The sequence below is a fragment of the Hippocampus zosterae genome, chromosome 12 (assembly GCF_025434085.1).
Source record: "Hippocampus zosterae strain Florida chromosome 12, ASM2543408v3, whole genome shotgun sequence".
NCBI lineage: Eukaryota > Metazoa > Chordata > Actinopteri > Syngnathiformes > Syngnathidae > Hippocampus > Hippocampus zosterae.
The window spans coordinates 18186144-18200236 of record NC_067462.1 but is presented as its reverse complement, the minus strand read 5'-3'; the positions used below and the strand labels follow the sequence as shown (position 1 = coordinate 18200236).

The 14093-nt window shown below is 46.7% G+C and overlaps 1 protein-coding gene across 1 annotated transcript in view; it reads left to right on the top strand.

Moving 5' to 3' along the window:
• Positions 1-13893, top strand: part of LOC127612039 (aryl hydrocarbon receptor-like) — a 51594-nt gene extending 37701 nt beyond the window's left edge. The window contains exons 5-11 of the mRNA XM_052083001.1: positions 4179-4308; positions 5812-5945; positions 8044-8246; positions 8336-8445; positions 9551-9692; positions 9854-11459; positions 12605-13893. Of these exons, the coding sequence (XP_051938961.1) occupies positions 4179-4308; positions 5812-5945; positions 8044-8246; positions 8336-8445; positions 9551-9692; positions 9854-11459; positions 12605-12751 (2472 nt within the window). The 3' untranslated portion in view covers positions 12752-13893. The remainder of the gene's footprint in view (positions 1-4178; positions 4309-5811; positions 5946-8043; positions 8247-8335; positions 8446-9550; positions 9693-9853; positions 11460-12604) is intronic.
• Positions 13894-14093: the final 200 nt, after the last annotated feature.

Sequence of the window (14093 nt, the reverse complement as noted above, 5' to 3'; positions counted from 1 at the left end):
TCAGAATATTGATCCATATGGAGCTCCGTGAGTCGTCACCTTACCGTGGTGGAGGGGTTTGTGTGTCCCAATGATCCTAGAAGCTAAGTTGTCTGGGGTTTTATGCCCCTGGCAGGGTCACCCATGGCAAACAGGTTCTAGGTGAGGGGCCAGACAAAGCACGGCTCAAAGACCCCAATGATGAATACAATAAATGGATCTAGGTTTCCCTTGCCCGGACGCGGGTCACCGGGGGCCCCCTCTGGAGCCAGGCCTGGAGGTGGGGCTCGTTGGCAGGCGCCTGGTGGCCGGGCCTACACCCATGGGGCCCGGCCGGGCACAGCCCGAAGAGGCAACGTGGGTCCCCCTTCCCATGGGCTCACCACCCATGAGAGGGGCCAAAGGGGTCGGGTGCAATGTGAGCTGGGCGGCAGCCAAAGGCGGGGACCCTGGCGGTCCGATCCTCGGCTGCAGAAGCTAGCTCTTGGGACATGGAATGTCACCTCTCTGGCAGGGAAGGAGCCCGAGCTGGTGTGTGAGGCAGAGAATTTCCTAAATACTGGATATAGTGGGACTTGCCTCCACACACAGCCTGGGTTCCGGTACCAGTTCTCTCGAGAGGGGTTGGACTCTCTTCCACTCTGGAGTTGCTCACGGTGAGAGGCGCAGAGCAGGTGTGGGCATACTCATTGCCCCCCGGCTCAGTGCCTGTACATTGGGGTTCACACCGGTAGACGAGAGGGTTGCCTCCCTCCGCCTTCGGGTGGGTGGACGGGTCCTGACTGTTGTTTGTGCATATGCACCAAACAGCAGCTCAGCATACCCACCCTTTTTGGAGTCCTTGGAGGGTGTGCTGGAGAGTACTCCTGCTGGGGACTCCCTTGTTCTGCTGGGGGACTTCAATGCTCACGTGGGCAATGACAGTGAGACCTCGAGGGGCGTGATTGGGAGGAACGGCCCCCCCGATCAGAACCCGAGTGGTGTTTTGTTATTGGACTTCTGTGCTCGTCACGGATTGTCCATAACGAACACCTTGTTCAAACATAAGGGTGTCCATATGTGCACTTGGCACCAGGACACCCGAGGCCGCAATTCGATGATTGACTTTGTAGTTGTATCATCGGATTTGCGGCCGCTTGTTCTGGACACTCGGGTGAAGAGAGGGGCGGAGCTGTCAACGGATCACCACCTGGTGGTGAGTATGGTGAGGGAAGATGCCGGTCCGTCCTGGCAGACCCAAACGTATAGTGAGGGTTTGTTGGGAGCGTCTGGCGGAATCCCCTGTCAGAAGGAGTTTCAACTCCCACTTCCGACAGAGCTTTTCCCATGTTCCGGGGGAGGCGGGGGACATTGAGCCCGAGTGGACCATGTTCCGTGCCTCTATTGTTGAGGCGGCCAATCTGAGTTGTGCCCATAGGGTGGTTGGTGCCTGTCGTGGCGGCAACCCCCGTACTCGCTGGTGGACACCAGCAGTAAGGGATGCCGTCAAGCTGAAGAAGGAGTCCTATCGAGCCTTTATGGCCTGTGGGACCCCAGAGGCAGCTGACGGGTATCGACTGGCCAAGCGGGCCGCGGCTTCAGTGGTCGCCGAGGCAAAAACCCGAGCGTGGGAAGAGTTCGGTGAGGCCATGGAAGCCGACTTCCGGACGGCTTCGAGGAAATTCTGGTCCACCATCCGACGTCTCAGGAGGGGGAAGCAGTGCACCACTAACACTGTGTACAGCGGGGATGGGGCGCTGCTGACTTCGACTCGGGACGTTGTGAACCGGTGGGTAGAGTACTTCGAAGACCTCCTCAACTCCACCAACACGCCTTCCTTGGAGGAAGCACAGCCTGCGGACTCTGGGGTGGGCTCTCCTATCTCTGTGGTTGAAGTCACCGATGTGGTTAAAAAGCTCCTCGGTGGCAAGGCCCCAGGGGTGGATGAGATCCGCCCGGAGTTCCTCAAGGCTCTGGATGTTGTGGGGCTGTCCTGGTTGACACGCCTCTGCAACATCGCGTGGTCAACAGGGAGAGTGCCTCTGGATTGGCAGACCGGGGTGGTAGTCCCTCTTTTTAAAAAGGGGGACCGGAGGGTGTGTTCCAACTACAGAGGGATCACACTCCTCAGCCTCCCTGGTAAGGTCTATTCAGGAGTGCTGGAGAGGAGGGTCCGTCAGGAAGTCGAGCCTCAGATTGAGGAGGAGCAGTGTGGTTTTCGTCCCGGCCGTGGAACAGTGGACCAGCTCTACACCCTTAGCAGGGTGCTTGAGGGTATGTGGGAATTCGCCCAACCAGTCTACATGTGTTTTGTGGACTTGGAGAAGGCGTTTGACCGTGTCCCTCGGGGAGTTCTGTGGAGGGTGCTTCGTGAGTATGGGGTACCGAACCGCCTGATACGGGCTGTTCGGTCACTATACCACCGATGTCAGAGTTTGGTTCGCATTGCCGGCAGTAAGTCGGAATCGTTTCCAGTGGGCGTAGGACTCCGCCAAGGCTGCCCTTTGTCGCCGATTCTGTTCATAACCTTTATGGACAGAATTTCTAGGCGCAGCCGAAGCGTTGAGGGGGTCCGTTTTGGGGGCCTCAGTATTGCGTCCCTGCTTTTTGCAGATGATGTGGTGCTGTTGGCTCCTTCAAACGGGGCTCTTCAACTCTCACTGGAGCGTTTCGCAGCCGAGTGTGAAGCGGTTGAGATGAGAATCAGCACCTCCAAATCTGAAACCATGGTCCTCAGTCGGAAAAGGGTGGAGTGCCCCCTCCGGGTCGGGGAGGAGATCTTACCCCAAGTGGAGGAGTTCAAGTATCTTGGGGTCTTGTTCACGAGTGAGGGTAGGAGGGAGCGGGAGATCGACAGGCGGATCGGTGCAGCGTCTGCTGTGATGCGGACGTTGTATCGTTCTGTCGTGGTGAAGAAGGAGCTGAGCCGAAGGGCGAAGCTCTCAATTTACCGGTCGATCTACGTCCCAACCCTCACCTATGGTCACGAGCTATGGGTCGTGACCGAAAGAACGAGATCCCGGATACAAGCGGCCGAAATGAGTTTTCTCCGGAGGGTGTCCGGGCTCTCCCTTAGAGATAAGGTGAGAAGCTCAGTCATCCGGGAGGGGCTCAGAGTCGAGCCGCTTCTCCTCCACATCGAGAGGAGCCAGATGAGGTGGCTTGGGCATCTGATTCGGATGCCCCCTGAGCGCCTCCCCGGTGAGGTGTTCCGGTCATGTCCCACCGGGAGGAGACCCCGAGGAAGACCCAGGACACGCTGGAGAGACTATGTCACCCAGCTTGCCTGGGAACGACTCGGGATCCCCCGGGGAGAGCTGGAAGAAGTAGCTAGGGAGAGGGAAGTCTGGGCTTCCCTGCTAAAGCTGTTGCCCCCGCGACCCGGCCCCGGATAAGCGGTAGATGATGGATGGATGGATGGATGGAGCTCCCCCTTGATGTAGCATGAAGCACAACACAAAGTCCATAGAAATACAGGGTTGATTCCTTAGCAACCCGTGATAACTGGTCACGAATATGGACATGAAATATATCAACACAAATGGCATTAAAAAAATAAAAAATGAAAGACAAAGGTTATGAGGACAATTGATTCAACAGAAAGGCACACAAACCTCATGGGCTCACTTCCACTATGGGCTAATTATCCTCTCTTTCTTCCTTCGTTTACTTAGTAGTTAACTATGCTTTTGGTATTTTCTTCATTTCACAAGGGCTTCGCGGCGCTCACAAAGTAGTCATCTGAGTGTGTGTTGTCGAATTAGTGTCGGGCAGAGATTGGCTCCTGCTATTAATCACCACTCGATGGCATAGGAACACTAACGGTGAACCAACTCAATGGGGAAGATAAAAAGACTGTAACACAGTCTATAAGGCGCATCGGATTATAAGGCGCACTTTTGAGAAAATTGAATGCTTTTAGGTGTGCCTTCTAGTGCGGAAAATATGGTAATACATTCTCATTTTTGCACAAATTAAGTGAAATTGGATCATATCCAGCAACACCCCTTAAGATCTCTCACATACAAAGGTGCCAGATAGGAATCATTGAGTCAAGATACAAGTTGACACAATAATTTAATTCATTCATCCATATCCAATTAGTATTACGTACTCAACTAACTTATTTGTTAAATTTACTGTAGGATGCTGGCATTCCTGGCTCAGACAGTCATTACTCAGACTTTGACTACCCATTTGTTCTTTTTTTTTTTCCCTAGACCGACGTAATGCACCAGAGTGTATATGAGCTGGTCCATACAGAAGACCAGCAGGAGCTCAGAAGGAACTTACACTGGGCGTTGAATCCTCCTGCAGCACCATCAGCCATCAGCCAGGACTCTCCTCAAGGTTGATAGTTTCTTCTGCGTGTCATATTTTCATTAAGTCCATCTCAAAATGAAGAGTCAGTTCCAACTTCACAAAGGGAAACAAAAAACTTGAGGCTTCTGCCAGCTGACGTCCGCCAAGGTCTAAGAGTAGGGCTAGTTAAACTACATCAAGATGCCAAGGCATGTCCAACAAATCCCGAATAAGCTCCATCTTTGGCATGTTATCTGCACATATGCTGGATTTCGAATTTACTGACAACAACCCACATGTTCCTTTTCCTCTTTGGCCTGGAGGACATGACATCTGTGATTTCCAAAACAAATTGAAATATGGACTCATCAGACCACAGGCCACTTTTCCACTTTTTCCACGGCAGCGTTTCTGAGTGTTGCATTTGTAGATGTAATGACAAACTATGTTAACTGACAATGGTTTTCTGTAGTGTCCCTGAGCCGACGTCGCAAAATGCTTGGAAAAAAGATGGTGTTTTTTCTTTGCAATGCCACTTGAGGGATCAAAGGTCATAGGCATTAAATTTTGCTTTTCGGCTTTGCTGTTTTCATTGCAAGTATTGCTTCAGATTCTCTGAATCTTTTGCTGATATTAAGGACTGTATCATTAAATCCTTCAGTTCCTTTTTGCTCAAAGGAGTGAACCTCTCCCCATCCTTACTTGTTCAACAGCTGCTCCTTTTATACCATCCCTTAAGCATCCCTCAACTTTCCCAGTTTTATGGTGCCCCCCTCCTAGCTTTGTTGACATATGCATCAGGCATCAAGTTCAAAATGAGGAATATTTGCTCCCCTAAAACCACATTCAACTCGATAAAGATTAAATATCTTGTCTTTGTCGTGTATTAAATCGAATAGAGCTTGAAAAGGATTTGAAAATCATAGAATTCTGTTTTTATCGACATTTTACACAACATCCCAACTTTCATTTCACTTCATCACCATTCAAATTGGGGTTTGTAATAAGACGGCAATGTGTAATTTGTAATAGGAGACTCTCTTTTTCGAAAATGACTTAATTAGAACAAAGAACACATGTTGGCATACAAACACTGGGAATTCAAAATCAGACGGTTAAGTACACACAGTTTAGGCAGTAAGCCATAAGACTGTCCTTCAGGTTGGGTCACATGACCTTGTAATCTTCAGCGGGCTTACAAGGTGAAGTGGTCCTCTTCTGTATTTTGGTTGTAAGACGCTTATGTCTGTGTCTTTGGATTTTAGCAATAAGACCCATAGCTCTGACACACACACACACTCTTGATCTTAAGCTTGATCTCAAATGTTATTGCTGTTATGCAAGTTGGATCTACACAAGGTAGTTTTAACGGTCGAAGTTAGACATTTAACCCAAACTAGAATAGAATTCAGACTTTATGGCAAGAAAAGAATTTCCCTTTTCTAGCTCTTGATACCTGCAGCACAATTGACCATATGCAAACGGGCCAACAACATAGTCATTGTGTTTTGTGTTGCGTTTGCCAATAATTTGATTGCTTTGTGTTTGTAGAACTGGAACCGGATAATAACTCACCCTTGGTCACATATAACCCTGAGCAGCTTCCTCCGGAAAACTCATCATTCCTGGAGAGGAGCTTCGTGTGTCGCTTCCGCTGCCTCCTGGACAATTCCTCTGGTTTCCTAGTAGGTTTCGTGGCAAACCATACTACATCTACAAAGTGATGAAATTAACATAAGGACTAGATGTGTTGGACTGGGCAATCCATTTTTTTTGATGACCGTATTTTCCACACTATAGGTGCACTGGATTATGAGGCGCACCTTCAATGAATGGCTTATTTTGTCTTCTTTTTTCATATATTGGACACACACTGTATTATAAAACGCAATCTACAATGCATCCACTAGATCAGGGGTGCCCAAACCTTTTGGACCGAAGATATACTTTTCGATCAACTAACCTCCCGGGATCTACCCTTACCGGCGCGCGCACACACACACACACACACACACACACACACACACACACACACACACACACACACACACACACACACACACACACACACACACACACACACAGGCGCGCCATGATGAGAAACAGCCTGAAACTGAGGCACGTGATGCACTTTTGCAGCCTGTTAACTATTGTAGCTCACACGTACCGTTTTAAAGTGCTTCCCTGGGTCCTCCTAGATTCTTATTCTTTGCCCGTGCCCTCGGTGAATTGTACACGAAGCAAACTCTGAATGAGAATAATGACGAGTAAAGATAGAGCGCAACAGCTCTGATCACAAGCTGCCGATTGCAGACTGCTGAGCGTTAACAATTCCTGGTGACGTAATCACGTGCCACCGTAAATTCAAGATGTACCTGCTTTATTTTATTTAATTTTTTGTCAAAATTAGACATTGTGAAAATGAGACTGATAGGATGATTAGGGTGCAGCATACATTAACACAAAAATATATTTCTAACACGTACATAGACACACAAATTGTTGTTTGTTTTTTTCCTCCTCGACACTCACTCGGATCTACTTGGGACCTATCTTAGATCTACCGGTAGATCAGGATCGACGTAATGGGCACCCCTGCACTCGATAGAGCTATGCTCCTTCCATTCGACTCGAGAGGCGCTCATGACTGCCTCCGAAAAATGTAAATAAACAGCATTTCCTTGATTGTAGATCCAACAGAACGATCAGATGTCAGTAAAATGTAGGAGACTGGGCTGTCTCAGAAGTGTTTGTTATTTATTCCTTTGTTGTGTACTGTATTCAAGAATGAGGAAATCACAAAATAAATTCTGTAGGGTGGCTATAGAATTTATTTTGTGATTTCCTCTCTGGATTTTCTTCTTTGATGCATTATTTTCAATTTTCGTAGTTTCATTGAAGGAATTGTTAATTTACGTTTTTCGGAGGCGGTCATGAACGCCTCTCGAGTCGAACGGAAGAAGAGAAGGCACAGAGACATACAAAGACGTACCTGTACTTGTTGAGACTGTGAAAACCATTAATAAAGTGTGCGTTTTAAAAAAATAATACCACAGCTCTCCCAAACTTATTTAATGAAGCAATGACACAGTTTACTGAACCAACAGCAAGTTATAACATTGTAAGCATGTCTCCAGCAAGGAGCCATCTTGGGGCCGACGAATTACTGTAATGACCATACACAAGGTGCACCGGATTTTAAGGCGCGCTGTGAGCTTTTAAGAAAATGGAAGACTTTTCAGTGTGCCTTATAGTGCGGAAAATACGGTAATTAGAATTTGGGGTGTAAAGCTTTCTTTTCTTACCCAGCTGAGGTGCAAGTTTCGTCAGTGATTTAGAACTGGCTCAGGTTTACAGCGTCAGACAATGAGCAAAAAACTGTCCATTGCAAAGTTCAGTATGTTGAAACCCTACCCAACCAAAGGGGGGAGCATAACCAAACCAACTTCTTTCTAGGGATACCAATAAAGTACATTCTTACAGTCGTTGATACGCATCAAAGTGCTCTGATACTACACACTGATAGCAAATAGCCTCGCACAGGGGTGCCCAAACATTTTGGACTGAAGATCGACTTTTTGATCAACCTACCTCCCGCGATCGACCCGTTACCGCACACGCACATACACACGCACGCCATGATGTGTGAGACCTTGAGATGACCTGAGATTTTATTTTGAAGACATATTGTTGCCCATCTTTATAATCTAGTAGAGTAGTAAACAGCATGACCATGGTAAAGTGTGACAAGAAGGTCACAAGTCAACTTTCTCTTCATTCCAGGCGCTGAACTTCCAGGGCAGGCTGAAATTTCTACACGGACAGAACCAGCGACAAGAAAACGGAGGAAAGGCACCAGCCCAGCTTGCGCTTTTTGCCATTGCAACTCCTCTACAACCTCCATCCATCCTGGAGATCAGGACCAAGAACATGATATTCAGAACCAAACATAAGCTGGACTTTACACCGTTGGCTTGTGATGCAAAGTAGGCTTCAAAAACTTGGTTGCAGTGCAGGAAATGTAACATTAAGATTATTCCAAGATCACTGATCTGAATTGTATGTCTCTCTTCAGGGGGAAGATAGTGCTGGGGTACACAGAGGCTGAACTGCGAGTACGCGGATCTGGTTATCAGTTCATCCACGCCGCAGATATGTTGTACTGTGCAGAAAATCATGTCAGAAGTAAGTTTCACTTCATGTCCGATGTGATCTAAATCAATGTTTCTAAACCTGTTTTGTGCCAAAGATCGGTTTTATCACATGAAGCAAATATTTTACATGGACCAACATAGAAGCATGTACAAATAAATGATGTAAATTCCAACACACTAATAGACTTCATGTAGTTGTTATAATCAGGGGGACCCCTTTTCAATGAGCGGGTTCCATTGTGGTAATTTTCTAAATTTTGTCCCCAAACTCTAAAGGCTTTTCTTTAAATGCCAGGTGATTGTTCTCCATGTGCCAAAGTAGCTTTAAAGGCTTCATTGCATTATTTGTAAGCCCGTTGGCACATATTACGCAGTGTCAATTGGCCAGGAGTTGGCCGTTTTCCATCCCACAATGGCGCACACGCCGTCTTCCAAATGTGTGACTCTAAGAAAATACTAAGGAAACTCCACCCATGTTCAAAGTTTGACCTCGCTTTGCGCGAGACTTGCGCTGGGCATGAAAATAGTCTTTAGTTGTAGAGGTAGAGCATAACTAAGACACTGAATTGAAAATGAAAATCGTTGCCAACACTTTAAATTATCAATGTTTTTCCCCCCATGATTTTTAATGATTCTTCAGTGTGTGTGTGTGGGGCTGTTAGGCTACCAAATGACACGCTGATCTAAATCAACCGACACTTAAACGCAAGATACTCTGAATTCATGAGTTATCCGTCTACGAAAATATAGTGTATTTTGAATGTAGTCATGTAAAAAAAAGTTGAGGACGCCCAGTTCAACACAGTCAGAGAGTTAAAACAGCTTTTGCTAGTAATCCCCTGGGATTACGTAGCAGATTGAGTAAAGCTGTAGAGCTGCCAGAGTAGAAGATGGGAAAGGGAGGGCGGGTCTATAAATCCACTACATAAACAAAGTATCACAGATGACCCAGCACTAACACATTGTGAAGAGAAATACCTCAGAGGCCAGATATGTTGCTCTTCACCAGTGTGGCTCAAGGATCAACAAACATAAATCAATTTGGAAAAACAAACGCAAAATTAAATATGAAAACTCACTGGCCCTCCTAGGGCCATCAGATGCAACAATACTGATTGTATTTGTTTGTGCTGTAGTGATGAAGACTGGAGAGAGCGGACTGACTGTGTTTCGGCTGCTCACCAAGGAGAATCGTTGGAAATGGGTGCAGGCCAATGCTCGTCTGGTTTACAAAAATGGCAAGCCTGACTACATCATCGCCACCCAGAGGCCCCTTTTGTATGTATCTTTACTTTTAAACTCACAACACTGAAAATGTGATTCTTATTAGGTAGCCACTGTTGGAACATTCAGTTTACAATTGCGGATACTCACCTTGTATCCCATTTCAACTAAAACTTCAGCAGTTCCACTTCATAATCCTGTTTTATGTTTGGCAGGGATGAAGAGGGAGGAGAACACCTGCGTAAACGCTCCATGCATTTACCCTTTACCTACGCTACAGGCGAGGCCTTGCTTTACCAGTCGAACCATCCCATTGCAGGCTTCAGAGATGGCGTTTCTGAGAAGAACGGTAGTAAGTCAAAGAAGAGCCGGACTGACAGGTTGTTGAGAGATGGTCTGGACCCGGGCTCACTGCTTGGGGCCCTCATGAGCCAGGATGAGTCGGTGTACGTTTGCCAGCCTGCCCTGGATCCCAAAATCTCCTTTCACAGCAGCTTCTTTGGAGACCAAATGGGCTTCTCTGAATCTAAAACCGGTTTGCACAGAAGCTGGGACATACTCAGCAATGGTGATGTGGATCAAGGTATCACAGAACCGGGCACCAGCTTTGACCCACTGCTTGCTACTTTGGACTCCCTCTCACTGGAAGGCCAAGGAGTCGTGGATTCGGAAGATGGCGGGTGTTCAAACGGGGAGTTATTTGGCGCTCTGGAGGGTTTGGGGCTGAGCGCTGAGGATCTTGAGCTTCTCCTGTTGGATGAGCGGATGATTCGAGTTGAGATAGACCCAGAGCGTGTGCCCACCTTGGATGACCTACTAACGAATGATGAAATTCTTTCATACATCTACGACTCCATTGAAGGAAAGACTGATTCCGCAGACCAGAGAATACAGTTGCCACCCTGCAATCCCTCAGTGAGTGCAACAACGGGGTCCGTTTCGGAAAGCACGCTGACCTCTGACACAAATGTGAAAATGCAGTTTCCTCACCATAAGCCTCCCGTGGCCGGGAAGGCTCCCATCATCCAGTTGTCGCAGCAGATGCAAAAGCATCTCAGCATGTGCTCAGGCAAAGGGGTACACAACTGGGGCCATCAGAATGACCATTTGGCCAACATCTTAGTCAACGGAGACCTGATGGGGCATGTCAAAGCTGCCCCCAATGGACAATGGTCAGCCCAAGACATTCTCGTGAATGCAGGTATACAATTGGGACACATAAACTCACAACAAACTGTTTTCAATGGCAAAGCATCAGAACGAGACGGGGAACTGGAGCAACAGCATGAAACCTACCTTCAGCAGCAGCAGCAGCAGCAGTCCCTGATCCAGAACCAGCTCTCGCAGCAGTGCCACGACAAACAGAAAGCCGCCAATCTAAACGGACTGTGTACCAACCCCAGCTCAGAGCACTCAGCAGTAAAATCACAGTGGCAGGACTTTGGCTTCGGAGAGAGACTGGATCCGTGCCTCAATAACAGCCAAAAAACTCTTGCGGAAACATCGTTAGATTCCTGCATGGATTACAGCATCCCCAACATTGACAATTCGGATTATTCTCTTAACGGAGGTGGGTTGTTCAGGAGCAGCGGGATTCAGCACAGGGCTGAGTCCACAGTTTCATCATTCCAGGGGATTACCCAGAAACTGCAGCAGGAGCCGATCCCAGTTCCTTTAGCTCAGGTCATCTCCAGCCTGTCCCAGGGTCCGCCTCCGAATGCCTCGCTGGAACAAATCCTGGCGGTTGGCAAACCTTGTCAGCAGGTGGATCATTACAGCATGGTGGCCTCGGACTTGCCTCGTGAACCCAATCACGGCAAGGTAAGAAACAATGAACCTGGACCGTACAGGACTCAGGGAACCACGTTTAAGGTGATGGGCAGTCATTCTCTGAAGCTTAACTGAATACAACTCTTGAACATCAAGTTAGTTTCATTTACATGTTTTCATATTTATTTCAGGTAGTTGTCATTCTTTCGCAATATTTCTAGCTCATGATATTGTATTTGAAGCTAAATAACAAGTGACTTTTGAATTAACTTGGCTAAGTAAAAACTGACATCCTCACACAATTATTATTTTTTTTCCAGAAGCACTGGTGGAAGGAAAACTTGGAATCAAATAGCTCTGTCGGGGGGACAATACCTATGTCGAAACTGAGTTTAGTAGTGTAACATGTACGATAATATCAACTATTACATTTCGAGATACTTCAGAAAATGGAACTTTGTAAAACTGCTTTACTTCACCATCCACATATACCCACAGGCATTGTATTTTGGTATTCAGCAAGCTCTGAGGGTCAAAGTATGAGACACAGCTCTCAGCATGATGCAGTACAGTTTGTGCTTATTGAACCAGGTTTAAAAAAAAAACTCAGAGGTTCTATAGTCTCTTTTGCAAGAGTAACCTGGCAATGATCCAGTGTGTATGAAAAGGAACTGTTGTTGTTTATAGTGTCCTTCGACAATCCAATCAGGGATGTGTCATAAATATTCATTCATTCATTTGCCAATCCGCACATCCTCACAAGGGTCGCGGGGGGTGCCAGAGCCTATCCCAGCCGTCTTCGGTCAATAGGAGGGGGAAACCCTGAAATGGTTGCCAGCCAATCGCAGGGCACACAGAGACGAACAACCATCTGCGCTCACACTTACACCTTGGGACAATTTGGAGTGTTCCATTAATCTGCCATGCATGATTTTGGAATGTGGGAGGAAACCGGAGTACCTGGAGAAAACCCACGCAGGCCCAGTGAGAACATGTAAACTCCACACAGGGAGGCTGGAGCTGGAATTAAACCCGGTACCTCTGCACTGTGAGATCGACGTGCTAAACACTGGCCTACATGGCTTCCGGGTTATAAATAAATAAATACCTGTACATGTATAATAAATGTTATACCATATACTCAGCATATTGCATCACTTCCTGCCGTTCTGTTCTTACCTTCTGGAACTGTACAGGTGGAGAATGGCCACATCCTGATGACAACATCATACCCAGCAGCAATGACCAATGGGAATGGCACAACGCCCCCTGCTGTCCAGATACCCTGCCAGGAGACTCTGCCTGGCCTCCCTGATCCACCAGCCACTGGCTTCTACCTCTGACCAGTTGGCCCTGTGCACCGCAAATGGCCAGAGACATGAACACACACACACACACACACACACAGAATGGACCAGCCTTATAACACAGAGATAAGACAATGAACAAAACGAATAAATGCTGATGCTGTCCTTTTTTTTTTATTTAAATTTTGGCCAAGGGGGTTCAGCGATCATTGTATTATTTTTCAAGTCATACTATCATAAGAGTCCTTTGTTTACAATAATGCAGTTAGAGAGTTATGTGAATGAATCCAGGTGTGACAGATGATTCAGGGTTTTCTTTTGGAGAAGGAGTCGCAGATGAACAAACAGGTTTGGAGTCGGTGTATTTGTCTGCGCTTCATGAATGTACAGAAACACTCTAGCGGAAAAAGGGAGGGAGGCTTTAGCACTAAATGCAACTTTTACTTCATCCATATTTCCATCAAACAAATCTGCGGTCCTTCCTGTTGATGACGTACGTTCACCCGTCAGTTCCTTAGATACACCTGGACAATCAAATCCAATATAAAAGCTTTTTTTCCGATGATGCTCAGTTATGATTGATGTGATTGCAGTCAGGTTTTGGCTCGTTACTTAAGTCACTCTGTAAAATTTGGAGAGGATCGGACCATGTTTTGCGGGAGGATGTGGGTGTCACTAAATAGTAATACGTTTGTACTACTTGGGGCACCACTTGATTTAATGTAAACGTTCACTCAAGTCCAGTCCCTCCCAACATAGAATAAAAATGTTGCCAGAGTAGAATGGCCACTTTATAGGGTGCAGACCACCGCCAAAGTTGAACTGATCTAATTGGATTTTATTTGTATACCTGCATAGATATGTCAGAAAATGCACCTCTGTACCATAACTGAATCGGTTATTGCTTGCTTGTCTTTGCGACACCCCACATCCCCACGGCAAAGATTTATGGCAGTTGTTGAAATCATTGGCATAATCCAGACAATAAACAAAGAAAACATCATTTTAGCGGAGTTAACACTTGAGCATGTTTCTATTTAAGAAGGCAGACTTTTCTATAGCATGTGCGGGTGTACCTAATGAATTGTCCCAGGGTGAGCATCATTTGGTTATTTGCTTCACTTTCCGTCTCGATGCTCCAAAATCAAACAAACAATTTTTTTTTAAAAAGCACAAAAGCGAGCAAACAAAACAGTGGTCCCGTCATGCAACAAGAATGTAGTGCTTCATTTCTTTGTTGAATAGTTGTCCCCGTCAACAATGAGATTACATGTTTGAAAGAAAGTCTAGAATATGAAGGAAACGATGCTTGGATGACATCCTGCACTTTATTTCAAGCAGCCGTTTAACGCAGCAGCTCTGCAGTCAGGACAAAACA